The 26587-nt window shown below is 57.1% G+C and overlaps 1 protein-coding gene across 8 annotated transcripts in view; it reads left to right on the top strand.

The window, feature by feature from the left end:
* TCF3 (transcription factor 3) overlaps positions 1–26587 on the top strand; it is an 82763-nt gene that overhangs the window by 19154 nt on the left and 37022 nt on the right. For 7 of the 8 annotated variants that reach the window (XM_032092412.1, XM_032092409.1, XM_032092405.1 and 4 more), the window contains exons 4-5: positions 23273–23346; positions 24383–24479. In XM_032092412.1, coding sequence (XP_031948303.1) covers positions 23273–23346; positions 24383–24479 — 171 coding nt within the window. The remainder of the gene's footprint in view (positions 1–23272; positions 23347–24382; positions 24480–26587) is intronic. The other variant, XM_032092406.1, reaches the window with a different exon arrangement.

The raw sequence follows: 26587 nt of genomic DNA, 5'->3' as shown, positions 1-26587 counted from the left end.
CTCCCCATCACATATGGTTAGTTGGTTGGTTAGTTGGGTTTTTTTTTTTTTCCTTTTTGAAGAAAAGAATTTAAAGCAGGGTTCCTTCATTTCTTGTCCCATGGTTCAAAGTGTTCACACCTTTCCTCCCAAACTGGGTTTGTCTGGCTGCGTGGTCATTCCAAGGCTTGTGAGGTGCAGGAGCTCCAGCTTCACGAGGGAGAGGGATTAGATTTACTCCTAACAACTCGTTTTTGGTGGCAGCTCCACTTCTGGCTGTGCCCTGGGCTGAGCTGAGCCCCAGCGTGGGCAGCAGGGGAGGGGGGATTCTGCCCCTCTGCCCCGCTCAGCTGAGACCCCACCTGCAGAGCTGCCCCAGCCCTGGGGAACAACATCAGGAGCACGGGGAGCTGCTGGAGCCACTCCAGAGGAGGCCACGGAGATGCCCCAAGGGCTGGAGCCCCTCTGCTCTGGAGCCAGGCTGGGAGAGCTGCGGGTGCTCACCTGGAGAGGAGAAGGCTCCAGGGAGAGCTCAGAGTCCCTTGCAGGGCCTAAAGGGGCTCCAGGAGAGCTGCAGAGGGACTGGGGACCAGGCATGGAGGGCCAGGAGCCAGGGAATGGCTTCCCAGTGCCAGAGGGCAGGGCTGGATGGGATCTTGGGCAGGAATTGTTCCCTGGGAGGGTGGGCAGGCCCTGGCCCAGGGTGCCCAGAGCAGCTGGGGCTGCCCCTGGATCCCTGGCAGTGCTCAAGGCCAGGCTGGACATTGGGGCTTGGAGCAGCCTGGGACAGTGGGAGGTGTCCCTGCCCATGGCAGGAGTGGCACTGGATGGGCTTTGAGGTCCTTCCAGCTCACACCACTCTGGATTCACTACATTTCCCAGCCCATCAGGAGCCCCTCCCGTTGCTCCTGGCACCCCCTGGAAGGGCCCTGGCCGCAGCTCCCGGGCTGGGGGCTGAGGCTTTTTGGTTTTTCACTTCAGCTGGAGCAGTGGCTGCTCCAGGCCCCTTCCCACACCGGGTGTGCTTTGGGCAGTGCTCCCCAGGGGGCAGGCACAGAGGCTTTGCTGCTGTCTGGGCTGCTGGAGGTTTTGGGAGCCATCGCCTTGCTGAGGCCGCACTGCACACCCCCACAGGCCCTCAGAGCTGCCTGGACTTCCCACTTGGCTCAAGGCTGGGTTTTCCCCTTGTCTGAGGTCTGTTTAAGCTGAGTTAAGCTCTGTGACAAACTCGGCATTACGTTGCTGAGCTGGGTGAGCTCACATGGCTCTTAGTGACCTTTTACCTCACCTGCCTGGCAGAAAAAGCTCTTAAAAATCACTTCACATCCTGATTATTTCACATCCTCTGTGAATCTGTCATTGGAGAGTGGCTTGGGTGCCGGGCTGGCCATGGTGCTCACAGGGGGAGGGAGCTGTTTGCTCCGGGTTTCTGACTTTTGTTCTCCTTTCTCTTCACTCCTTGGAGATCAATTCAATCTTTAAGACAGTTTTTGTTGGGATTTTTTGTTGTGTTAATGCAGCTGAACTAATATGATTACATTTCCAGATTTGGGTAATGGAATAACAAGTCAGGAAGCTTTTTTTTTTTAAAAAAAAAAAAAAAAGGAGAACTTATGTCACTTCCAAGTCTCCAGTTGGGAAGCTCTTTCCCTTTATCAGTTACTCAGACAGGCTGGGGACTCTCCATCTCTGGAAGTGTCCAAGGCCAGGGGCTTGGAACAGCCTGGAACAGTGGAAGGTGTCTCTGCCCATGGCAGGGGGTGGAATGAGGTGGGCTTTGAGGTCCCTTCCCACCCAAACCATTCCATGATTTCATGTTCTGACCTTTGGGGGCTGTGGCCATGTGGGGACACCCCACCCCTGGGTGCTGCACTTTGTGCTCCATATCCTGGTCAGCCACAAACACAGAGAAGCCACAAAGATGTTCTGGGTGCCCAAAAAGATGCATCTTCCCTTTGCCCTTCGAGCTGCCAGGCCAGAGGGGCCGTGTCCCTCCTGCAGGGCTGTGTTTGGGGCAGAGGCCCTGGCACACCCACCCTGCCTGGGGCAGTCTCACCAGCATCTTGAGGCACGTTGGCTTTGCTCATCTCATCTCTGTGCTTGCTCTCAGGTTCAGAGGAGGGATCTGGAAAACAGCTCAGCCAAAGCATCTCACAATGGCAACTTCCTCTCTAAAAAGAGAAGGATGTTGTGGAGTTGGTGGCTTCCCATTATTTTCCCCAATCTGAGCTTTCTTGCCACTGGTCCCGCAGTGTCTGCAGTATCAGAGGGATCCAAAGCTGTTGAAGGGTGTCCAAAGGAGGGACACGGAGCTGGGGAAGGGTCTGAGGAGCGGCTGAGGGCACTTGGCTCGTTCAGCTGCAGCAGAGGAGACTGAGGGGAGGCTCCTGGGGGCTGCAGCTCCTCCCGAGGGGAGGCGGAGGGGCAGGGGCTGAGCTCTGCTCTGGGACAGGGACAGGAGCCCAGGGAACGGCTGGAGCTGGGTCAGGGCTGGGCATGGAGCTCAGGGAAAGGTTCTTCCCCCCGAGGCTGCTGGGCACTGCCCAGGCTCCCCAGGGAATGGGCCCGGCCCCGAGGCTGCCAGAGCTGCAGGAGCGTTTGGACAGCGCTCTCAGGGATGCCCAGGCTGGGGTTGTTGGGGTGTCTGGGCAGGGCCAGGGGCTGCACTGATGATCCCTGAGGGTCCCTGCTGACATGGATATTCCAGGATTCTGTGATTCTGTGTCAGGCTGTGTGTCCTGCTTTGCTCTGGAATCAGCCTCACGGCTGCTGGAGCTCGCTGTGGCTCGGGATGTCCATGTCTCAGAGCCACGTTGTGTCACCGAGCTGCTCCTGCCCCCCTGGGATGGGGTCCTGGCCAGTGGAGCAGAGCAGGAGTGGGGCTGTGGTGTTTTCCCTTTTTGGGAATGCTGTAAGAAGGTAGTGACTCACTTTCCATGGAGCTGATAGTTACCCTGCTCCTGTCTTGGATTTGTGTTGTGTAGCCAGCGGGATTATTTATAACTTAGCCAGCATCCCGAGTCTATTGTTTCTGCAAAGAGCAGGAATGACTAGATGACTTCCTGAGATTTTTTTTGTTTTTGCCACCCCCTCATTTTTTATTTTTTTAAAAATCTGCTTTTCCTTCCAAGTATTATATTCGCCAGTTGGATGCTTTCCCCCCACATCTTCCCCTCCTGATTGTGCATTTTTGCTGCTGACAATCCCACTACCGGTGTTGCTTTAACTCTAAAATCTCTCCCAGGAAAGGCTGGGGGCTGTTCCCCAGGAGGGCTGGGGCACCTTCCCATGGCACGAGGGGCTCTCTGGCCTCGCAGGTGCTGGGGACTGAGGCAGGAGGCTCTGGCAGTGCCATTAATGGGTGGACCTCTGCACCCCGTGGATGCTTTGGGAGGGGAGGTGCATCCCAGGAGCAGGGTTGGTCTGGTCTGGGATTGCACCATCGAGCTCTGGGTCAGCCTTCTTGTCTCTGCCTGTCTGAAAGGTCACTTGGGACAATCCAAAGGTATCCCTGAGCCCAGGGATGCACGGAGCAAAAGCCATTTCCATCCTGGCACAGCCAGCCCTGGGGACGTGGCACTGGTGGGCGTGGAAGGAGTGGGTCCTGAGTTCCTGTCCTGGCTGTGTGGCTGCTCTCCTGATGGCCATCGGGGCACTGTTGGCCCCAAACCCTGGAGCTCTCCTGGTTCTTGCCCCTTTCTCTCTGCCCACCCACCTGCTGTTGATTCACTGTTGGTATCACGAAGCCCAGCAGCTGTCACCACTTTAATTAATTAATTAAGAAGTCAGTGGGGAGTGAAGGTGCAGGATGGAGAGAAGGGGCAGGGTGGGTTTGGCCAACTGAGATGATCTGAGCCCTTGGGGGGGACCTGCAGGTTGAGCTTCCTTGGGGAGCATCCCCCAGTGCCCCGAGGCTGCCGTCCTCAGCTTCTCCTCACCCAACAGCTCCACTTTGCACCTTCTTGCTTGGCCTTCACGCCTGAGACTCCTGATCTGGGTTTGGCTGAGTCCAATTCCCTTTTAGGCGAGTGTGGAGCCTCAGGGGTGCCCATCCCAGCTGTGTTTCCTTCGTGATCTGCTGCCTGGCCCTGATGTAACGAGCAGCCTGAGGTTGGGGCGGCTGCAGAGGCGACCGGGGGTGAAACAGCTGAAGGGGAAGGAGCCTGGGCTGCCTTGTGGGCAGCAGAGCCCCTGCTCAGGTGCTCTCGGTTTCCATTAGTTCAAAACTCAAAACCTGGGGCTCCTTGAATGTTAGGCTGCTGTTTCTGGCCGAGGTGCCTGGATGCCCCTGCCTGGCCTCTCCCCATCGGTCACCAAGAGCTGCCTTGTGTCCCCTCTGGCTCCTTCCCGAGCTGCAGGGGAGCCACGGAAGGGGCTGAAGTTGTGGTGCTCCCCCTTTCCAGGGCTCGTGGCACTGAGGTGCTGCTGTCCCTGCGCTGGCTTTCCAGGAACTGCCTGGCTCTGCAGGGAAGCGTGAGGTTGGTCCAAGTGGAGTTCTGTCATGCTGGAAACACCACTTGGATGTGAGTGGCTTGGAGTGGAAAATGAGTCCTGAATTCTGTCCTGTGGGGTTTTTACATGCTCTTCACAGAATCCCAGACTGGTTTGGGCTGAAAGGAACCTCAAAGCCCATCCAGTGTCACCCCTGCCGTGGGCAGGGACACCTCCCACTGTCCCAGGCAGCTCCAAGCCCCAATGTCCAGCCTGGCCTTGGGCACTGCCAGGGATCCAGGGGCAGCCCCAGCTGCTCTGGGCACCCTGTGCCAGGGCCTCACCACCCTCCCAGGGAACAATTCCTGCCCGAGATCCCATCCAGCCCTGCCCTCTGGCACTGGGAAGCCATTCCCTGGGTCCTGTCCCTCCATGCCTTCTTCATAGCCAGTTTTGCTCTTCCAGGTTTCCTGTGGTGCAGAGCACCAGCCGTGGGTCAGAACCTGGAGGAGTGTGTGTCACCTGAGATCCTGGGCTTGGGGGAGAGGTGATGCTCTGAGAAGGGTCTGGGAATTGAGGCATATCAGACAAGTGGTGTCTGGAGTCACAAGCTCACAGCAAACTTCTGCAGTTCTCTTTGGTTGCTTGTTTTAGTCAAAACTGGAGGTTCCTTAGGCCTGGCACTTCACTTGCTTCCTGTGAGAGTCGCTCCCAACACCTCCCCAGCCTGAGCGGAGCAGGTTTGTGCATCCTAGGGGATGCCTGTGCTGGGCTGCTCCTGCTGCTGCTTGTCCTCATTCCTGTGAGGTTTTCCAGCTGCCAGGGCACCCTTGTGCTGGCTCCTTCCCAGGCACTCAGGTATTTGGGGTTTCTCCCTTAGCTGGAGCCTGCAGGCACTGAGTGATGTCCTGAGTGAAGTGCTGGTACAATCCCATCCCGTCTGGCTCACTGCAGCAGTGCCCTGGAGCACTGGGCAAAGCCATGCTGGGTGGCTCTGAATTCCCAATTCCTGCTGGCCCTCAGGCTCCTTTAAATTGAAGTGCATGGGAAATAAAGCTGAGTGAAAAGATGGGGGAGCTCCCCACGGTGCCCATGGGCAGCAGGAGCTGAGAGCCAGGCAGGAGCATCTCCCCCAGCTCCCTGCCCTGCCCAGCCTTCCTGGGTCACCTCAGAAATAGAGAAGAGCCCTTCTCCCCCAGCTTGCTTTGTATTTTTAAAATCATTGTGGTTTTTTGTTCTGTTTTCTTTAAATAATTTTCTAAAAAGTTGAAACTGTAGAACTGGATGGGGGTTTTTTTTACCCAAAGAAGAAAACTGAAAGATGGGTGAGACGTTGTGGTTTGGAGCACCAGTTGTAAATAAATTTTTTGGGTGCTCCAGCGTGCCAGGCTTTCCCACCTGGAGAATGAATGCTGCTCTCAGGAGCTGTGTTTGTCCACGCAGCTTGTTCCAGGGATAATCTGTGTCGCTGCACTTTGTGCCCATGGAAAGCTGAGCTGGCTCAGCTCTGGGCCCTGCTGCCTCCCTAGCTCTGCCCTCATTTTTGGGCAAGTCTCTCCATCTGTACAATAGCAGAAAGAGTTTTGTTCCCTGGAGAGGCTTCGAGGTTTAACATTTACAAAATGCTTTGAGATCTGCAGATAAAGGGAAGCCAAACAATAACCAGTGCCCAGGGCTGTGCCAAAGGAGTCCCCTGGATCACCACGGCAAAGCTGTGCAGGATTGGGCGGAGGTGGCTTTTGTGAGAGGGCAGAAACTGCTCCAGCTGCAGCCCTGGTGCTGACCTGGCCTTTAAAGGGCTCCTGGCAAGGAGCTAACAAGAAGATAACATCATGGAATCACAGAGTGCTTTGGGCTGGAAGAGACTTTAGGGATCATCCAGTGCCACCCCTGCCATGGGCAGGGACACCTCCCACTGTCCCAGGCTGCTCCAAGCCCCAATGTCCAGCCTGGCCTTGGCCACTGCCAGGGATCCAGGGGCAGCCCCAGCTGCTCTGGGCACCCTGTGCCAGGGCCTGCCCACCTTCATCTGTAGATCAGAGCATGACTGAGGCACTTGGGTGATTTTTTCCAGGGCTCCCTGGGAACAATCCTGACCTGGAAGAGACTCTGTCCATTTGCTCTCCAGGCAGGGCTTCACAAACTCCCTGGTAAACCAGATCCACCCCATAAACTTCATGAACTTTCCTCTCGCTGCCTGTGCCTGTCCGTGCAGCGAACTCTCTGCAGTCCCCAAACAAAGGCAGGCAGCGGTGGGCAGGACGGGCCAGAGGCACCGGGAGCTGCTCCTCCCTCCCCGGGGCTGGGCTGGAGCTCTGGAGCTCTCGGGCTCAGCACAGGGACCTGGGCTGGGCACAGGGCCCCGGGCTCCTCGCTGCCAGCAGCTGCCAGGCCATGGCAGCCCAGAACGAGCTGTCCAGGGGTACGTGCTCCTGCCACACACCTGGCACGGTTTTTTGGTAAAGGGTGGGAGGATGGAGTGTGAAGGGGTAATTTGTAGTGGGGTCGGTCAGGAGTTTCTCGAGGGATTGGGTGGGCTGGAGGGTCAGGCTGGAATTGTGCAGGGATCTTCTTCCTCACATTCCCAGTACTTTTCGGTGCTGTTGGGCAGGAACTGAGAGCCTTAAAGCTGCTTGAGGACACCCAACCCTGCTGTGGGAGCAGGAACGGCCCAGCTTTGTCTGCTGCCTCCACACTGCATGTGCCCAAGTCCCCTAAACCTGTCACAGCTGTGACGAGGGCAGGGCTGCAGGAGGAGAGGGGTCTGCAGGTTGGGGACACGCCACAAAGTTCAGGTGCCAGCTGAGGGTGTCCTGTGTAGGGTCACCCGCGGTCCCCACGCCGCAAGCCCGTCGCTGGCGCAGTTAATTGCTGTATTGTTAATTGCTGTATTGTTAATTGCTGTGGTGACATGGCCTGGGTGTGGGGTTTCCTTGCCCTACAAGGGGCTCATGGGATGGTTTTTATTTCAGGTGGTTTTAGATATGAATCAAACAAGGCACAGCTCTCTGGAGGTGGTCTGACTTTGATTGGAGTGACTTGTGTGTGTGGAGTTGTAACTTAAGAGGAATTGTTTTGTCTGAACTGCTGCACGTGGTGCCTGCTTTGAGCTGAGGTGGCCTGCAGGACACCTTGGGAAAAAAACCTCTGGGTTTTAAATAAACATGGGCTTGTGTGTAGGTGGGGCATCATCCTGGGTGCAGACTGGGCTCTCTCTGGGATGCCAGGGAGCAGCTGAGGCTTTGGGATGCTGCAGGATCAGGAGGAATTGTGGGGTGGACAGAAGGTGCAAACCCAGGAGCAGGTTCCCGTGAGCACCCTGGGACAGTGGAAGATGTCCCTGTCCATGGAAGGTGTCCCTGCCCATGGCAGGGGTGGAACAAGATGAGCTGTAAGGTCCCTTCCAACCCAAACAATTCTGGGGCTCTCAAGAGAGTTAAAGCTCCGTGCCCGAGGTGAGCAGAGATTGGTGTGAGCTCCTCACCCTGACCACAGCAGCGTGGGCAGGAGCTGGATGTGCAGCCCCAGAGTGTGGTGGATCCTGGGCACCAGAGAGGTTGATAACAGCTTGTTTCCCCTTGATTCTGTCGGGAAATGAGGGGTCTGGTGGAGCAGCCAGGGCAGTTTGTCCCCTCCAGCCTGTCCCCGCTCCCTGTGCCCGTGGTGGCAGCAGCGCTGGGGCTCTGAGAGGCGAAGGTGTGAGGCTGTGGTTTTGCAAACCAGCTGCCAGCTGAGATCTTCCTCTTCCTGTCCATCCTGGCCTGCCCCATCCTGGGGGCTTCTGGGGCATGTTGTGCTCCAAATGGGGAACCGATTTTCTTTGGGTTTCCTGCTGTCTTACATGTTCAGCAGCCCCTGGAAAGTCCAGCGAGCCCAGAACTCACTCAAGAAAAATGCAGGGTGAGAAGGGCCCTTTCCTGCCACAGCAGCCCATGCTGCCGTGCCCTGAGCCACTCCTGAACCTGGGGCAGCGAGGATCTGGAGGGGGCTTTGCCAGGGGCCAGCGTGGCCCTGGGTGTCCCCGGAGCAGAGGTGGGAGCTGCCAGCAGAGCTCACGTGCTGGAGGCAGTCCAGGGATCTGGAGATGACTTTGGTCCTTGTTTTCCTTGCAGCACTAGGCTGGGAATGGCTTTTTTTTTTTCCCCTTCTCATTTTTATACATAGAATTCAAATTTTTTTTATTTCGAACTTGCATTTGAAAACGCAGCCACTTTCCTTCGAGACAGCAGCTTCTCCTCCTCAGTGGTGAGCTCAGCTCTCAGCATCCCAGCAAACTGCAGCTCCAGGTTTTTAACTGCTGCAGCTCTTTTCTTCATGGAGGAAAACATTCCATTGAGCTTCGCATAGTTGAAAGAAAGCAAGCTTGAGCAAAATATCAGAGGAGCTTGTTGATGGTCAATTTTCCTGGACAGCTGTATTGGGATTCCTGATAAGGAGTGTTAGTGCTTGGCTTGACAAAAGCACCAGAGATCGAACCCTCATGTAGAGGAGACACAGACGAGATAATCTAATGGGTCTCTTTTTGTCTCCAGCTTGTTCTGGGCAGCACAGAGCCCTGATGTGTGAGCCCTGGGAGGGCTGCGATGTGCTGTGAGGCCAGGCTGATGGAGCAGGGAGGGGAAACCCCCTCCCACCTTCCCAGGGCCACCCATGCACACCCCAAACAACAGTCAGTGCGTGCCCAGGGTAACGTGAAAGATATCAATAACAATAATAAAATCTGCTTTCCTGAGATCTCTGGGGGGCTTCTGGAGCACTGGGCAGTGGGGTTTTTTCAGGGCTCTTTTTGCTGCCCAGCACAAGGGATGAGACCAAGGAGCAGCAGCCCCCACCGGCCGCTGCTGGGCGATGCCAAAGTCGCACCCAGGAAATGGTTTGAGATGTGCAGGCAGGAGAAAGGTGGTGGTGAGTCCTGGGAAAGAGGAGGATCCGTGCTACTCATTGAGTGCCATCTACTGGCACCTCACCCGTGCCACCATTTGCCCAGGGATGGAGCGGGTGAAGGCGGGGGACGGTCGGTGCCCAGCCTGAGGGGGTGGTGAGGGTGGGCTCCCTTCGCTGCCTCAGCCGTGCCCTCCTTGCCCCTCGCAGCCCCTGCCGAGGGTGGCACGTCCCAACCAGAGCTGGTGTCACCACGACCCATCACACACAGATGGGATCCAGGCTGCCCTTGGCTCCGTCCTGTCCTCTCCCTGGAGCTGCCCCAGGCTCTCCTCTGCATCCCAAAGCAGGTGGCACGTTTAGGTTTGTAAAACCCATCCTCCCCACCAGCTCAGTGCCTTAATCTCTCCACCAGTGTTTGGGCACTGCTTGGAGGCGTGTGTTGGGAGCTGGATTTAGGGACAAGGGGATGAGGGGCTGGAGCAACTTTTTGGTGTCCCCTGACCAGTGTGTGGCAGACAAGGTCTCAGGACTGACTGACAGCCTGAACCCACAGCAATGCTTCAGTGACTCCTGCCAGGCTCACGAGGGCTGCTGGCCCTGCCCCATACACACCATGAGCCTTGGTGGCCTTAAAGCTGATGGGTTTGGATTTGTCTTCAGGTAAACTCTTCCTGTGACTTGTCCTTTTGGCTTTAGGGCTACAAGGGGAATTTGGGCTGTGGGGTATGGTTGTACAGAGATGTGGATCCTTTCAGGGCAAGGGACGAGTGAACATCTTGAAGCGTTTATATTTGAAGAGGGGGAAAAAAGAGTTGTGGTTCATGGAAATGGTGCTTTGTAGGAGCAAGTGGATTGAATTCAGCCCTTTTTAATGCAATTTAAATAATCGATGGTCTATTCAATTACAGAAATATTTGGCAGAGCTCTAAATAGGTCACATCTGTCCTTAAATTGTTCTTCAGGTAAATACCTCACTGTGTGGTGTCACATGGACCAGATTCTGTGAGAGCTGCTGTCTGGGAGGGAGAACTCCTCGGCTGTACATGCAGTTATCCCCAAAACTCTGCACATGGTGTGCTCTGACTCATGGATTTGCTTTAGGGATGCCTTAGGAAGCCTGGCTTGTATATTTTGGGTGTATCCAGCTCCTGAAGTTTGCAGCCCTGAGGTTGCTGGCTGTAACTGGACATGGCCGGGGGCTTTGTTGGCAGCTTCTGTGTTGCTCTCGGGGGCCAGGATGGAATTCTGAGCCCGCTGTGCCCCGAGAATGCTCACCTTGGGAAAGGGGAACACAAAACCACCGACGTTTGTTGTGGTGACCAGAGCCTGGAGGTTACTCTCGAGCAGGAGCCGGGGCTGAGGGAGGGAGGCAGGTGGTGGTGAGAACGCTTTGTTTGGGAAAGTTTTCCTCATTGTGTCCAACAATTCTTCTGAGATGATCCTTCCTGTGGGCTGAATCATCGTCTGGGCCAGCGCTGGCTCTCGGGCCCTGCGGCCGCATCCTGCGCCCTTGGGGCATCCACAGGGGCCCAGCACCCCGCAGGACCACACCCCTGGACTTGGAATCACCACCCCTGCCTGTCTCCCTCACCCCTTTGGGGTCTGCTTTTCCCAAGGAAGCTCGCAGGGACTTGTGCCTTAGTGCACAAGTCATTCCCCACCATCCCTCTCCCCGCTGAGAGGAGGCTCACAAGCAAACTGCCAAGGCCACCCCGGCGGGGTGTACGTGTGTTTGGCCACTTCCCCACGTAATTTCCACATTTTTTGGAAGCCATCCTTAATTTGTGTAATTTTTAACAGCCCCTGGCCTCCCTACCTGCAGGGCTGCAGCAGTGCAGGGCTGGGAGGGCTCACGTACACACGGCTGGCACTGCCTGCCTGTTTGATCTCAAATGCCCCTCTGGCAAACTTGTGGGGGTTTTTTTTGGTCACTTGGAAGTAAACAAGCCTCTGTCCCCGTTCATGTTCCTTGGTGAGTAATGGAAACCAAGTGGGAGAAGATTTCTGTTCCCCAGTGTTCCGGTTGCATCTCTGAGGCTGTAATTTGATTTTACATTGCAAATTAAACAATACTTGGAAAGATGCAAATCAGGGCGGAAATAGAGGTGGGTGCTGCTAAGTGGGGGTGTTGCAGCTCCTCTGTGCATCTGTGGGGGTGTGCAAAACACCCCATGGCCCGAGGAGCACGGGAGGTCACCGCGAGTGTCCCAGGGGAGCCGCTGTGTTTCAGTCCTCGCCGGCTTCAGGCTGCTGAGTTCCCTGGTTCACTCAGCAGAGCGAGTTTTGTCCCTTTGGACAGCAATCCACGTGTGAGTGTGGAGCATCTGCAGCTCTCGTGGGTGTGCAGCTCTGTGGTACAGTAAATGACCTGGGAAAACCAGGCTGTGGATTTATGCTCAGTCTTCTCCCTGAAGCTTTCTGTTTAATGGAATATAACCCCTGGCTTTGGGAATGACCCCGTATCTATGGAATTTCAGTAGTCTTGCAGTAGCAAATGTGTTGATGTTGTTGAATGCGCGAGAGGCGGAACCAGGGAAGGTTCTCCAAGGGGCTGTCTGTGCTTTTATGGCAGAACGGATCAGGAGCAGCCCTGGGGAGAAGGACTTGGGGGTGTTGGTGGGTGAGAGGCTCAACCTGCCCCGGCCATGGGCACTGACCCCAGAAACCCCCCCTGTGCTGGGCTGAGCCCCAGCGTGGGCAGCAGGGGAGGGGGGATTCTGCCCCTCTGCCCCGCTCAGCTGAGACCCCACCTGCAGAGCTGCCCCAGCCCTGGGGAACAACATCAGGAGCACGGGGAGCTGCTGGAGCCACTCCAGAGGAGGCCACGGAGATGCCCCAAGGGCTGGAGCCCCTCTGCTCTGGAGCCAGGCTGGGAGAGCTGCGGGTGCTCACCTGGAGAGGAGAAGGCTCCAGGGAGAGCTCCGAGCCCCTTGCAGGGCCTAAAGGGGCTCCAGGAGAGCTGCAGAGGGACTGGGGACAAGGCATGGAGGGCCAGGAGCCAGGGAATGGCTTCCCAGTGCCAGAGGGCAGGGCTGGATGGGATCTTGGGCAGGAATTGTTCCCTGGGAGGGTGGTGAGGCCCTGGCCCAGGGTGCCCAGAGCAGCTGGGGCTGCCCCTGGATCCCTGGCAGTGCCCAAGGCCAGGCTGGACATTGGGGCTTGGAGCAGCCTGGGACAGTGGGAGGTGTCCCTGCCATGGCAGGGGTGGCCCTGGATAGGCTTTGAGGTCCCTCCCAACCCAAACCTTTCCATGATTCTGTGACAGACATTGTGCTGTGACACCCTCCCATAAAGGGGGTACCACGGGGTCAGGTCTGGGCCACCTCTTGGTTGTTCTGCAGGGTTGGGTTTATCCCAAGCCGCTTCCAGAGGTTTGGGACATCCCCTTGTGCTCTCCCAGCCTCCATGGTCCCTGTCACAGAGCAGTGGCACCGCAGGGCTGTCCAGCCTGGCTGTGGGGTTCCCACTGTCACCTCACCCTGGGTCTCTGTTTCCCTCTGGGCAGAGGGAGCAGAGCTGCCCCTCCAAAGCACGGCTGATCTGAGGGACAGCAGAGAAAAGCGACTCCTCTGACACCTGTTGTGGGGCTGACTCAGCCCGGTGTTATTCTTGGTCCGTTTCCCTTGGACCCTCCTTGTCATCCTGCTTCTTGCAGGGCCGTCAGGCCTGGATGGAGCCTGGGCATGAGGGACATGGGTAGGTTTGTCCTGGAGAGGCTGGGGACCAGGGGCACGGTGGGTTCGTCCCACAGGCTGATGACCTTTAGAAAGCCCTGCCTGTGTTATCCTCCATCCCCTTCTCCCGCCGCTCCTTTGTGCTCGTGTTTGGTCACTGCTGGCCTTTGTTTTTACAGCTGGGGGAAGTGTTTTGAGCTTTAAAGTTTATTTTCTTCCCTCTGGTTGTCGTCACAGGTTTGTTTTCTTTCTCCGTGTGGCATCTTGCTGGCTCTCCCAGGGGCTGGGAGAGGGGCTGGGAGAGGGGCTGGCTGCTGCTCTTGGGGCGTTCCTGCTGCAGGGAGCGGATCCTCCCTGTGTTTGGGAGGCCCAAAGGCCTCCCTGCCTTCACTTCTCTCACTGGATTTCTATCACAGAATCATGGAAAGGTTTGGGTTGGGAGAGACCTCAAAGCCCATCCAGTGCCACCCCTGCCATGGGCAGGGACACCTCCCACTGTCCCAGGCTGCTCCAAGCCCCAATGTCCAGCCTGGCCTCGGACACTGCCAGGGATCCAGGGGCAGCCCCAGCTGCTCTGGGCACCCTGGGCCAGGGCCTGCCCACCCTCCCAGGGAACAATTCCTGCCCAAGATCCCATCCAGCCCTGCCCTCTGGCACTGGGAAGCCATTCCCTGGCTCCTGGCCCTCCATGCCTTGTCCCCAGTCCCTCTGCAGCTCTCCTGGAGCCCCTTTAGGCCCTGCAAGGGGCTCGGAGCTCTCCCTGGAGCCTTCTCCTCTCCAGGTGAGCACCCGCAGCTCTCCCAGCCTGGCTCCAGAGCAGAGGGGCTCCAGCCCTTGGGGCATCTCCGTGGCCTCCTCTGGAGTGGCTCCAGCAGCTCCCCGTGCTCCTGATGTTGTTCCCCAGGGCTGGGGCAGCTCTGCAGGTGGGGTCTCAGCTGAGCGGGGCAGAGGGGCAGAATCCCCCCTCCCCTGCTGCCCACGCTGGGGCTCAGCCCAGCACAGGGGGGGTTTCTGGGGTCAGTGCCCATGGCCGGGGCAGGTTGAGCCTCTCACCCACCAACACCCCCAAGTCCTTCTCCCCAGGGCTGCTCCCATCCATCCCTCCATCCCATCCTCCAGGAGGGGCACAGCCCAACAATTCACTGCTGGTGTGAACATTGGCACCCTGGGTCAGGTCCTTGGCCATGCTCTGGGCACGGGGGGTGGTGGCTGTGCCCCGGTACCACCATGGGCAGCCTGTGCAGTTGTTTTGCAAGGCCTTGATGAGGCTTGGGCTGGCCCAAGTGATTAATTTCCTTAATGATGACTTAAAATAAAGGCAAGCTTTTATTTTGATTACCATAAAAACACTCCCTAGAATGCAGTGGGGACCTTCCTCTACATCTGCAAATGCGATTCGTGTCTGAAGTGAGGGATGGCTGAATTTGCTGGTTGGGTTTTGTTGCTTTTTCCAAAACTTCCTCATCCCTGCTTTGTACATTTATTGTTGCATACAATTATTATTGTTTATGCACCGGGTGGGATTGCTGTGGTGTCCTGTGCAGGGACAGGAGCTGGACTCAGTGATCCTTGTGGGTCCCTTCCAACTCAGGACATTTCAGGATTCTGTTTGTGGGGTACCACACCAGCACCCCCAAAACCAGCCCGGGGGCTGCCTTGGAGCCTGCCCTGCCCTCCAAGAGCAGTTCCAGTGATATCAGAGCATCTTCCAGAAGACCAGGAGTTACTGAAATACTTCTTTGGCTCTTTCTCCTCTTTCTGGCTTGGTTTGGTTTTGGTGTAGCTTTAATTTCCCCCCATAGTTATCCCTCATGGAAAGCCGATGGGGGATGGATCATTTTTCCCCACTCCTTCCCTGGTTCTCTCCCATTTTCCCCCAGCCCCAAACATTTCCTAAAACCCATCTGTGTGTGTGCAGAAACTGCTGAACTGGAATATAGTGCAGGAGATGCCGAGCAGATGCTGAGCAGAGGAATTAACAATCACCAAAGTGGTGGCATCAGCTTTTTGAAGTCAAAAATTATCCCTGAGTGCACATTTGGGGAGGGGGCAGCAGCAGCAGGTGCTTCCCTGGATCAGGGGGGTGTGGGGGGGTGTCCTGGCTTTGGGTTCTGGGTTCATTCATCATCACAAAGATAAAGGGGCAGAATCTGCCCAGAAATCGTGCGGGGATCTGTGGGTTTAACGTGGGTGCTGTTGTGTGTCCCCTTTGGGGATGGTGTCACTGGGCTGTCCTGGTCCACAGCATCTGTTTGTGGAATCCTGGAATATCCTGAGCTGGAAGGGACCCTCAGGGATCATCAGTGCAGCCCCTGGCCCTGCACAGACACCCCAACAACCCCAGCCTGGGCATCCCTGAGAGCGCTGTCCAAACGCTCCTGCAGCTCTGGCAGCCTCGGGGCCGGGCCCATTCCCTGGGGAGCCTGGGCAGTGCCCAGCAGCCTCGGGGGGAAGAACCTTTCCCTGAGATCCATCCTGAGCCCTGACACAGCTCCAGCCGTTCCCTGGGTCCCTGTCCCAGAGGGAAATGCCACCTGGTCCGCTTGATGCCCCTGGACAGGTCAGGAAGTGGCAGCACATTCCCCCCGCTGCCATGGGCAGGGACACCTTCCACTGTCCCAGGTTGCTCCAAGCCCCAATGTCCAGCCTGGCCTTGGGCACTGCCAGGGCAGCAGAACAGCTGAGCCTCACGGTCCCAACCAGTCAGTTTTGGTCCAACCTCAAATTTCAAGGCAGTGAAGGGGACAAAACCTCCCCTGACCTGCCCCATGAGCAGAGCCCTGCAGGGTGGCAGTGCCAGGGACCTCGTGCTGCCCTCCAGGTGTTCAGGGTGGGTTTTTCACCCCCCCTCCCCACCTTATTTTTATTTTAATTGTTTTGTCGTGCGCCGGGAAAAGGAAGTGAAGGAATTGTATGGTCCCGTCCACAATCGACGTCCTGTAAACAGCTCCCGGCTGCCATCCACTCACAGCTGTTTTTTCCTATTTGGGGGTGGATGGGCCTGGTAAATAAACAGGAATTCTGGGAGCTGCTTCCAGCACCCCCTTTTCCCTCGAGGGGCCTGTGCCAGCACCTCAGGGCCTTTCCCAGGGGGTGCCCAGCTGGGTCGTTCCTCACAGAGTGGAGCCAACTCTTGTCAGGAAAAACAACTTTGCTGGTTTGCTTGGGACTAAAGCTAATTACTGGTCGACTAATTTTATTGATTTCCAATCCCTTTTAGCAGAGATTTTGCTGTGGGGCTGATCACCAGAGCGATTAGCACACAAAGCCGCTTAATTTGGAAGTGTTTATCGAGCAGCCTTCTGTCACCTCTGCTTCCAGTCAAAGCACGGGGCCACCAGTGGCCCTGCCTGTGGTGGCTCGAGCCATCCCACCCCCGAGGGAGGCAGGTGGGGAGCAGGACTTCTCTGGCTTGAATAACCATGGCAAGGGGCTTGGAACTAGATGATCTTTAAGGCTCCTTCCAACCCAAACCATTCCATGGACCTAAATATTCCATGAGCTTGAAAAGCTGCTGGCTGTGGGGTTTTTACTTCCAGCTGCTGCCACATCCTTCTCCTGCTCCAACCCTCGGGCGCTGCTGTGGCTGCAGAGCTGGAATTTCCCTCCTGGCCCTCAAATCCCCACCACGGGCACTGTGTGGTCTCTCTTGAGGATGGAGGATGTACCTTCGTGGCAGCTACAGCTGCTTCCAGACCTCCTCCAGACACAGGAGGGATTTGGCCTAAATATTTTTAATAAAATTTAAAATAATAAAGCTTGGCCCAGTCGTTTTGCTGGGAATCAGATTAGGGAGGGCAGATTGTGGAGGCTGGAGGGAGGGAGAGGCTCAGCCCAGCTCAGTCACAGCTCCAGCAGCACAGAAACCCCAGCAGTGTCCCCCAGTGTCACCCCCGGGGCTGCTGTGAGGGTCCCTGGCTGCCTCCTCCTCCTCCTCCTGACGGTGAAAACGAGGTGCCTTTGGGACATTTTGAGTCATAGGAAGAAATTCCAGCAATTCCTCCCTGTGAGGGTGGGCAGGCCCTGGCCCAGGGTGCCCAGAGCAGCTGGGGCTGCCCCTGGATCCCTGGCGGTGCCCAAGGCCAGGCTGGACATTGGGGCTTGGAGCAGCCTGGGACAGTGGGAGGTGTCCCTGCCCATGGCAGGGGTGGCACTGGATGGGCTTTGAGGTCTCTCCCAACCCCAACCAATCCGTGATTTGGGCCTGCAGCTTTCCAGCAGTGCACGCTCTCCTCAGGGTACCCCTTGGAACAGGATTTAAGAGCAAAAACTCTGTATTTGCTTTGCAAATGGTGTCTGAGAGGGCTCAGGAGTAAAACATCCCATTCTCCATCCCTGCATGTCCTCTGGATCCGGAGAGATGGCTGCACACCCCTTGAGCTTGGCTTTGAGCAAAGCAGCTGTCAGGGACTGAGCTTGTTTTAAAAGACCTTTCACAGCTCCTGGGATGTCCTGAGTTGGGAAGGACACACAGGGAGCACCGAGCCCAGCTCCCAGCCTCGAGCCCAGCTCCCAGCCTCGGCCCGTTCACACAAAGGCCATGTGCCCTGGGGCCCTTGGCTGTGCTCAGAGCTGCCTCCAGAGCCACGTTCCCTCCCACACCGTATCCTGGTGCTGTGCTCAGGCTGTTCAGAGCTCAGGGCTCCAGGACCAGCACCTGTGCCCAGCTGGGTTTGGGGGCTCTGGCTGTTGAAACCAGGGCAGCCTCTCTTGGTGTGGCATTTCCAGCTCCCGTGGGTGGCAGCTGGAGGCACAGGCTGGGAGCTGAGCAGGAGGGATGTGGGGTGTGGGATGGATCACAAAACCCTGCCCCCCTTTAATGCCTTTACACAGAATCCCAGAGTGATTTGGCTTGGAGGGACCTTAAAGTCCATCCCATCCCACCCCTGCCAAGGCAGGGACACCTCCCACTGTCCCAGGCTGCTCCAAGCCCCAATGTCCAGCCTGGCCGTGGGCACTGCCAGGGATCCAGGGGCAGCCCCAGCTGCTCTGGGCACCCTGTGCCAGGGCCTGCCCACCCTCCCAGGGAACAATTCCTTCCTAATACCTGAATTAAATCTGTCCTCCTTTAGGTAAAGCAGTTCCCTTTTCCTTTCCTATCACTCTCTGCCCGTGTTTTTTGTTGGAGTTGTGTGTCCAAAGTGGTTCCGTTCCTCCTGGATGGGGTTGGCTCTCATTGCTCTGTGTCACTGGACACTTGTCCAGAGCCCTTTCTAGGGTTCAGTACTGCACCAAGGATGGCTTTTCTGAGCCGAAATGTGGTTAAATTATTTTTATCCCTGCTGAAGCTTAGGACAGCTCTTGTCTATCAGCTCTTCTTGGCTGCGGCAGGAAAACCGTGAGGGAAAAAAAAATGACTGTCTGACAGCTACATCTTATTCTATTAGTATGTTTTAATTAGAACATGAGCAAGAAATGTGTTATGAATATTCATGCTCAGGGTTATTAAAATGCACAATTAATCTGTACGCGGTTTAATAACTGTATTAATGGCGAGAGGAGGTAGTTCCTATTTTTGTCTTTTCTCAATTGGAAAGTGTGCCTTAACTTGGGGAGTTGGGAAATGGGGTTATTTTAAAATCAAGTTGGCTCCTGCCAGCAGCGTGGGCACGCGGGCGTCTCCGAAACTCGCAGAGCTCACGGTGGGAGCACTGGAAGGGTGGCAGAGCCGAGCACTGTTCTGTTCGTGCAGACAGAATTCAGCCCAGTGCCATGGGAGTTCTCAGTCACAGAATCACAAAATCCCAGAGAGGTTTGGGTTGGGAGAGACCTCAAAGCCCATCCAGTGCCACCCCTGCCATGGGCAGGGACACCTCCCACTGTCCCAGGCTGCTCCAAGCCCCAATGTCCAGCCTGGCCTTGGGCACTGCCAGGGATCCAGGGGCAGCCCCAGCTGCTCTGGGCACCCTGGGCCAGGGCCTGCCCACCCTCCCAGGGAACAATTCCTGCCCAAGATCCCATCCAGCCCTGCCCTCTGGCACTGGGAAGCCATTCCCTGTGTCCTGGCCCTCCATGCCTTGTCCCCAGTCCCTCTGCAGCTCTCCTGGAGCCCCTTTAGGCCCTGCAAGGGGCTCTGAGCTCTCCCTGGAGCCTTCTCCTCTCCAGGTGAGCACCCGCAGCTCTCCCAGCCTGGCTCCAGAGCAGAGGGGCTCCAGCCCTGCAGCAGCTCCGTGGCTCTTTGGACACGACCTCCCCTCAGTTCCTTGGCTTTATGGTCTTTTTGCCAGCACTGTGGGTGTTTTAGGGCAGGTCTGTGCACAAGGATGGTGCAGTTGGGGTGCAGAGGATTCCCCTGGGATCTCCATCTCACCTGGGGCAGCTCCTGGGCGATGCCCAGAGGCAGGAAACGCATTCCCCGGTGCCCCAAGGTGCCTCTGACCCTTCCTGGGCACCTGGCTCACCTCCACAGCTGCTGGGGTGCCCTTGGATGAGCCCCAGGGCTGCTGAGCTGTGTCCTTCCCACCCCAGCTTCCCTCTGGTCCTCCCCTTGCCCTTCCTCTCCCTCCTCTCATGTCCAGCCTGGCTGCTCCGTGCTCACAGAGCTGGGGTGTGTGACCGTGCATGGGGTGATGCCATGGCTGGGGTTTGTGCCTTGAGTGGAGCAAATCCCGCTGATGGGAGCTTCTCCTGACACACCTGCCCTCGGCCAAACGTTGGGGTTTTGCAGGGTTGGCCGAGGGCATTGGCTGCCAAATTGTAGCTCCTTAGGAATACGAAGGGAGGGAGGAGTGGGCTGGCAGGGAATGTAGGACAGATGCCAGACATTGAAAGAGGGCAGTCTGCTTTTTCCTGGCTGCATCCCAGAAATCCCTGAGTTCCTAAAACACCTGCAGACTGAAAATAGGGAGATTTTTTGCTGGTGCCTTTCAAGCCAGTGGCTGCAGCGTGGGGAAGGTGCAAGGCTTTATTTTCCAGGAGACATCGGATAGAGCTGGCATGGGCACCTTCAGAGGTGCTTCCAGAGCCTTGGGGTGCTCTTTCCTGCTTTGGTGGGAGAATGGAACCTCACTTCACCTTGGCAGCCACAGGAGCTACCTGGAGGTACAGGAGACCTTTTGGGTTTCCCCAGGGGTTACAGAATCCCAGAAGCCCAGACTGGTTTGGGTTGGAGGGACCTCAAAGCCCATCCAGTGCCACCCCTGCCATGGGCAGGGACACCTTCCACTGTGCCAGGCTGCTCCCAGCCCCAATGTCCAGCCTGGCCTTGGGCACTGCCAAGGATCCAGGGGCAGCCCCAGCTGCTCTGGGCACCCTGTGCCAGGGCCTGCCCACCCTCCCAGGGAACAATTCCTTCTTGAAAAAGAAAGGGTTGGTTTGCTGTGACCCCACTTGGGGTCCCAAAGGGGCCAAGGAGGGGGTCTGGGACCTGGACATGCTCTGGACGAGTGGCTCATCCTCGGCAGCCGCTGTTGGAGCTCTCAGGGGTTTGGCCCCTCTCCAAGGTCTCTGCCATGCTGGTGGCACCACAGGGTGCAGCAGCTCATGCCAGGGGTTTGTCCTTGTCCAGGGCATGTGTGTCCCTCAGCCTTTGCTGCCCGTGCCACTTGCTGTCTCCTCTCCCTCCTTCCTCAGGGAGACGGGGCAAGGTTTTACTTTTATTTCTCAGGAATCTTGGCACAGAGTCCCAGAATGGGTCAGGTTGGAAGGACCACAGTGGCTCATGTGACCCCACCTCCCTGCTCAAGCAGGGGCATCCCAGAGCACAGGGCACAGGGTTGTGGCCAGACTGTTCTGGCATAACTCAGGAGCAGATCTGCAGGGACGTTCGAGGGAGGGAGACTCAACAACCTGAGGAGAATTTCCCTGGACTTCCAGGCACCCCAGCTCCCTGCAGAGCCCACTGAGCGTCCTCTCCAGGCATATCCTGGCCTGGGAATGCTGCTCTGCTGTGGCTGGGGTGGTGGCAGGACCAAGGGCTCTGTGAGAGCTCAGGGTGAGCCAGGGTGGCCCAGGCCCCCCAAAGCCCATCCTGCGTGGGGCAGGGTGGGTGTGAGGGTCGGGACCCCCACGCCTTGGCTTCCCCTCTGCCTCTGAGGCTCCTGGGGCTCCTCCTGGGGACTGTGGTGCTGCAGTCCTTGTCCTTCCAGCCTGAAGGGACCACTTGTCCAAGGATGTCCAAGGCTGCTGATCCTGCTCGTGTCTTCTCCCCGACCCTTGGGGAGCTTTAAAAGCACCCATGACAGCAAAATGACTCAAAGGAGCGTTTCTGCCTCCTGCCTCGCCGGGCTTCGCAGGGATTGCAGATGAATTGCTTTGGAAAAACACATTAGCAAAGCAAAAGTTTATTCTAGGAAGTAGGAGGTGGGAGAATTGGCAGTAATTCTCCCTAGTATCCAAGGTATTATTAGAGGCTTATCCCTGCTCTGCACAGTAATCACATTGGAAATTTTTGATTAGAAAACAAAATCTAAATGAGAATTATGAATATTCATTAGGTGTGGAGATTAATATGCATAATTATGCAAATTAGACAGCAATTAAACACCAGTTCTCTGGGGAAATGATTAACACAAAGGCACAGAAATAGAAGGATGTAATTTGAAAGAAGTTTCTGGTTAAATGAACAGTGAGGGGAGCGGAGGAGACAAATCCGAGGCATGTTTGCCATAATAATCAGCCTTGCCAAGCGAAATGGGAGTGAGCCCTGGCCCCCTGCCCCCGTGTCCTTGCTGCCACTCAGCTCCCTGCTCCCGAAAGGGCATCCTGGGGCACCTGGAAGTGCAATCCCCGCTGGGAGAACCAGCACAGGACGGGTCCCCAGAGAGCCACGGGGCCCTGGTGCTGCCACGGGGAGGTTCTGGTGTCACTCCGTGGCCGCTGTGGCCCCTGGTGTGGGGCTGGGGGTGTCCATGGGTTGGGAAGTGTCCATGGCTGGTGCCATCCTCACCCTCGGCCTTCTGCACATCTGGGATTTCTCCCTGTCCAGCTCAGCAGAGCTCACAGGGTTTGTGCAGCACCTCCAGAGATGATGGACCCCCACCCTGCTCAGCCCCTCTCAAATCCCTGGATTTACCCCCTTTGAGCACCAACTGCTGCTCACCAGCCCCTGCTCAGCCCCTGGAGCAGGAGATGGAGCAGCACAGTCGGAGATCCTGCAGCTGAGTCGGGTCGAGGCTGTTTACCAGGGAAGGTTCCTTCTGTGGGGTTGTGGGATCTGCTGGAACTGTGGGAGCTGTGCTGATGCAGCATCCCGGGGTTTTGTGTCATGCTGGACATTCCCATCCCACTGAAGGGGCTCCAGGAGAGCTGCAGAGGGACTGGGGCCAAGGCATGGAGGGCCAGGACCTAGGGAATGGCTTCCCAGTGCCAGAGGGCAGGGCTGGATGGGAGATTGGGAAGGAATTTTTCCCTGGGAGGGTGGTGAGGCCCTGGCCCAGGGTGCCCAGAGCAGCTGGGGCTGCCCCTGGATCCCTGGCAGTGCCCAAGGCCAGGCTGGACATTGGGGCTGGGAGCAGCCTGGGACAGTGGGAGGTGTCCCTGCCCATGGCAGGGGTGGAATGAGCTGAGTAAGGTCCCTTCCAGCCCAAACCATTCCAGGATTCCCTGGCTCCTCGGGTGCCTTGTGCAGCCCAGGAGCTGCTGCCTGCGTGGCCTTGGCAGGGGATGAAAGGAGCCGATTTCCCACCGCAGCCTGTGCAGAAACATCACAAACCCTTCTGCCCGCTCCTCTGCCGGTTTGGGCTGGATCTGTTTTTGCTGAGGATATTCTTGGGAGGGCTAAAGCTGGCAAGGCTGGGAGCGTGCTGTGCTGGCCCCACCTCCTCAGGGGGACCTCGGGGGGCTGCAGGAGCACCCCTGGACAGGTGGCTCTGGAGCGTTGGACCTCCAGCACTTCCCACCTGAGGATTTCGCCTCTGGGCACTCTGTGCTCAGGTGCAGTGCTGAACAGAGTTTGGTTGTGATCTTGCAGCACCATGGGCAAACTTCAAGTCCTGCTGGAGCATCCAAATGGATGCGATGTGGTTTTGGTTCATAGTTTAGTCCCTTTCACCGTGGGTGAGAGAGGTTCGTGGGTGCTCTCTGGAGTAAAAGAGTTAAAATACTTGTTTCTCCTCTTCCCACTGTCCCACGTTTTGAACCATTTCCAGCCTGTGGTGGGATTTGCTTTGAAGTTTGTGGAGTAACTCCCAGCGGGAGTGGGAAGGTGAGGAGGCAGAGGGGAGGCTCAGTCACGCCAAGTGGAAGTGGTTTATTAATGAAAATATTGTTTTGTTTGTAGAAGGAAGAGTTAATTTTACGAGAACACCTTTGAGGCTTTGCTGATAAAGCAAAGAGTAACCTTTGTTCTTCCTGTTTTTCGGTAGGCTTGGATGAAAGGCCGGGATCAGGTTCCTGGGGAACGGGAGATCAAAACAGCTCCACGTTTGACCAAGGAAGGGTAAGGACAAAGCACAAACACCCAGCTCCAACCAAAGCAAGCGGGGCTTTCCAGGGCCTTTCAGAGCGTTGGGCCTAACCCTGCAACAGCTTTCCTTGCCCCATTTTGGACGTGGGAAGTCTGTAGGGTTTCCTCCATCCCCATCTCCCCAGGCTTTGCTGCCTTGAGGTCTCCTTGAGGTTCCTCCTCCAAAAACCTCTCCCAGACCTGCACTAGGATGGGCTCCTGTGGCTGCTCAGGCATCTCCCTCCCTGCACCCAGTGTTGGCGTGGGAAGAGGGGGCTCAGGGGGTGGGACAGGTCCCCAGAGGAGACACGGGTGGGTGGGTTGAGGGATCTGAGTGGGTTGAGGGATCTCATCTGATGGCAAAGCTTCCTGGGCACCCTCCTCCCAAGACTTTGGGAACCTGAGGAGGGAATCCCTGCAATCCGTCACCCTGTCCAGCCCTTGGTGGGGATGGAGAACTTGGGAAGGGTTTTGCAGGGAAGGAGTTGAGGCTGCAACACCTCATGACTGGGGCCTGAGTATGGGAAGAGAGAAACGCCATGAACTTCATGGAAATGGGGTTATTTTTGTTTTAATGGGTTTGTGTGATTTGTTTTTGCAATGGCACCTTTCCCTCCCCTCCGGTCAGCGGCAGAGCTGGGGCTGTGGTGTCAACTCTCATTTGTATATTTAGAATTTATATATTTATATAAATATATCTAAAAATACACATTTATATTTATCCAGCCTTTTCCTCACCCCTTCACCCCCTTGGTTCAGGGAGGGGCTGCCTGGCTCTTGCCTGGTGGGTGCTGCCCAAGAGCTGCCAGGACATGGTGCCGTGTCCCCTCCTGCCATGTCCCCTCCCAACACCACAGCCACTGCACTGTCCAGCTCTCCCTCAGCATGAGGATAAAATCCTTCCCATGCCTTTTTTACAAGGAGCCTTTGGCTTTGCCCCTTCCTGGGAGAGGCTGGCCCTGGCAGCCTCGTGTTTCGGGACTGGGCTCAGCATCCCCACGCTCCCTGTGACTGTCCCCTGTTGTCCCAGCAGAGCTATGGCGAAGGCCCCCACTACAGCGAGCACCGGGACCTGCCATCCCATAACAGCATCTCCTCGTCACCGTTCCTGGGAGCTGGACTCGTGGGTGAGTGCCAGAGCTGCCTGCCAGCTCCCCGGGGCAGGGGACTCGTGCCACTGGCTGGCCCGTGCTGGGGGGAGCGTTGGGACAGCGTTGCTGTTCCCTGTGCTGGAGCTGCTCCGGGTGTTCTCCAAGCTGTGGTCCAGGGGGGTGGTGTCCAGAGGGTTCCATCAGTGCCAGCTGTGCCAGCTGTTTCGTGTGTGTGGTTATTCCCCTGCTTTATGGTGGCACCTCGAGGCAGTAGTAGGGATTTGATGCCTGCCAGGATGGGCTGAGTGTGCTCCTGGGAGCTGGGAATCACGGGGGGAGAGATGCTCATTGTTAAGGGTTTATTAAGGACTTGGCATGACCCTGCTTGAGTGGGGAGATGGCACCAGCTGACCCCACTGTGGTCACTTCCAACCAGACCCGCTGGGTGACTGTGACCTGCGAGGGGCTGCTGGCCGTGTCCCAGAGCTCTGGGGATGCTCCCTTTGCTGCAGTAGCGTTTGGAGGGGCCTCTTCCCATGTCCTGCCAGGCTCCAGCAGCCTTGCCTGGCTCCTCCATGCCCAGCTCCAGGCAGGCAGCCTGAGGAGCTCACAGGGACTGCCTGGGGACGGTGATCCTTCGTGACCGGATGCGTGTGACCATTCACCCAGATGCCTCTGCCAGCCCGGGGGTGGGAGGAGAGATAAGAGCAGAAAATATCCCTCCTGGAGGGCTTAGAGAGCTCTAATGGCATTAGGTCAGGAATTGGGGTTAGTCCTCCCCACCTTTGCCCACGAAGGGGTGGTTAAAGCGCTCCAGCCCACGCGGGAGGAGCGGGGCCGGGGCAGGGCTCGCTCGTGGTCAGAAGGGAGGGGAAAGAAGAGGGAATCGTGTTTGAAACAGAAAATCCCCCCAGCACAAAATCCCCCCTGTAGAGCTGGTGGCAAAGGGGAAGAGCAGAGCAGGGTTGTGCTGGGACAGGAGCAGCCACACGTTGGCCCCTCCTGGCCTGGCTCAGGGCTCGCTGTGAGCTCTGCTCCCCCCTTTCACCCCTTGTGCTGTTGGGGACAGTGCTTGGGTGTCCCGTGGGGATCCTGTGCAGGGGAGGAGCCTTTCTGAGCAGCTCCCCCTGTCCCTCTGCAGGGGAGGATCGTCCTTCTCTGCCCCAGGAGGATGTCAGTGGAGCATGGAGAAGGTTTTGGGTGGGACAGGGGAGCCCTGCTGCAGCCCAGCGGGGTTTGGAGGGGATGTGCATGGGGGGGCCCAGCCCAGCCCAGCCCAGTCCTGGGGCCAAGGCAGCCTTGAGAGTTTCCAGCTGAGAAGGAGCTGCCTGGGGAGGAGCACGGAGGTTTCCCCTTTGATGTGTGCAGGGAAGAGCCTTTGGCTCCCTCTCAAAGCCAGGGCTCCCGGTCCCTGGCAGCCACCGCAGCTCTCCCTGCAGGCCCGGCCAGTCCCCGGCACGTGGAGCCCCCGTGGGCGATTCCCAGTGGCTCTGGAGCTGAGGGTGAGCGGTGGCCCCGTGGCCAGCAGGACAGTGGCCACACTCTGGCCCCAGGCTCAAGAGGCTGCGTCTCCCCAGGGGGGTCAGGGGCAGCACCAGGAGCTCCACCACTGAAACAGGGAACAGCTGGGGGGGAAAAGGGTTCCTCACATTTCCAAGACCCTTTTGTTCCTAAAATTGAACGTGGTTTAAGTAGAAAGCATCGATTCTGGGAGCAGGTTCCAAAATACATAAATCAGTTTTCATTGTAGAATCAAAGAATCCTGGAGTGGTTTGGGTGGGAAGGGACCTCAAAGCCCATCCAGTGCCACCTCTGCCATGGGCAGGGACACCTCCCACTGTCCCAGGCTGCTCCAAGCCCCAGTGTCCAACCTGGCCTTGGGCACTGCCAGGGATCCAGGGGCAGCCCCAGCTGCTCTGGGCACCCTGTGCCAGGGCCTGCCCACCCTCCCAGGGAACAATTCCTTCCCAATATCCCATCTAACCCTTCCTCTTTGCTCATGTGCTGAAAGGAAGGACACGGGGGAAGAGCAGGGGTGGGATTTTCTCTTCCTCTTTTCCGAGCTGCTTCTGAAGACTTTGAGAGTGGCAAAATGCAAAGGGAAAGGGGCGTGAAAATGGAATAATGCTTCTGTAAAAGCAGAA

Source organism: Corvus moneduloides, chromosome 28, assembly GCF_009650955.1.
Source record: "Corvus moneduloides isolate bCorMon1 chromosome 28, bCorMon1.pri, whole genome shotgun sequence".
Lineage (NCBI taxonomy): Eukaryota > Metazoa > Chordata > Aves > Passeriformes > Corvidae > Corvus > Corvus moneduloides.
The sequence above is the reverse complement of the archived record's forward strand: the minus strand, read 5'-3'. Positions and strand labels throughout refer to the sequence as shown.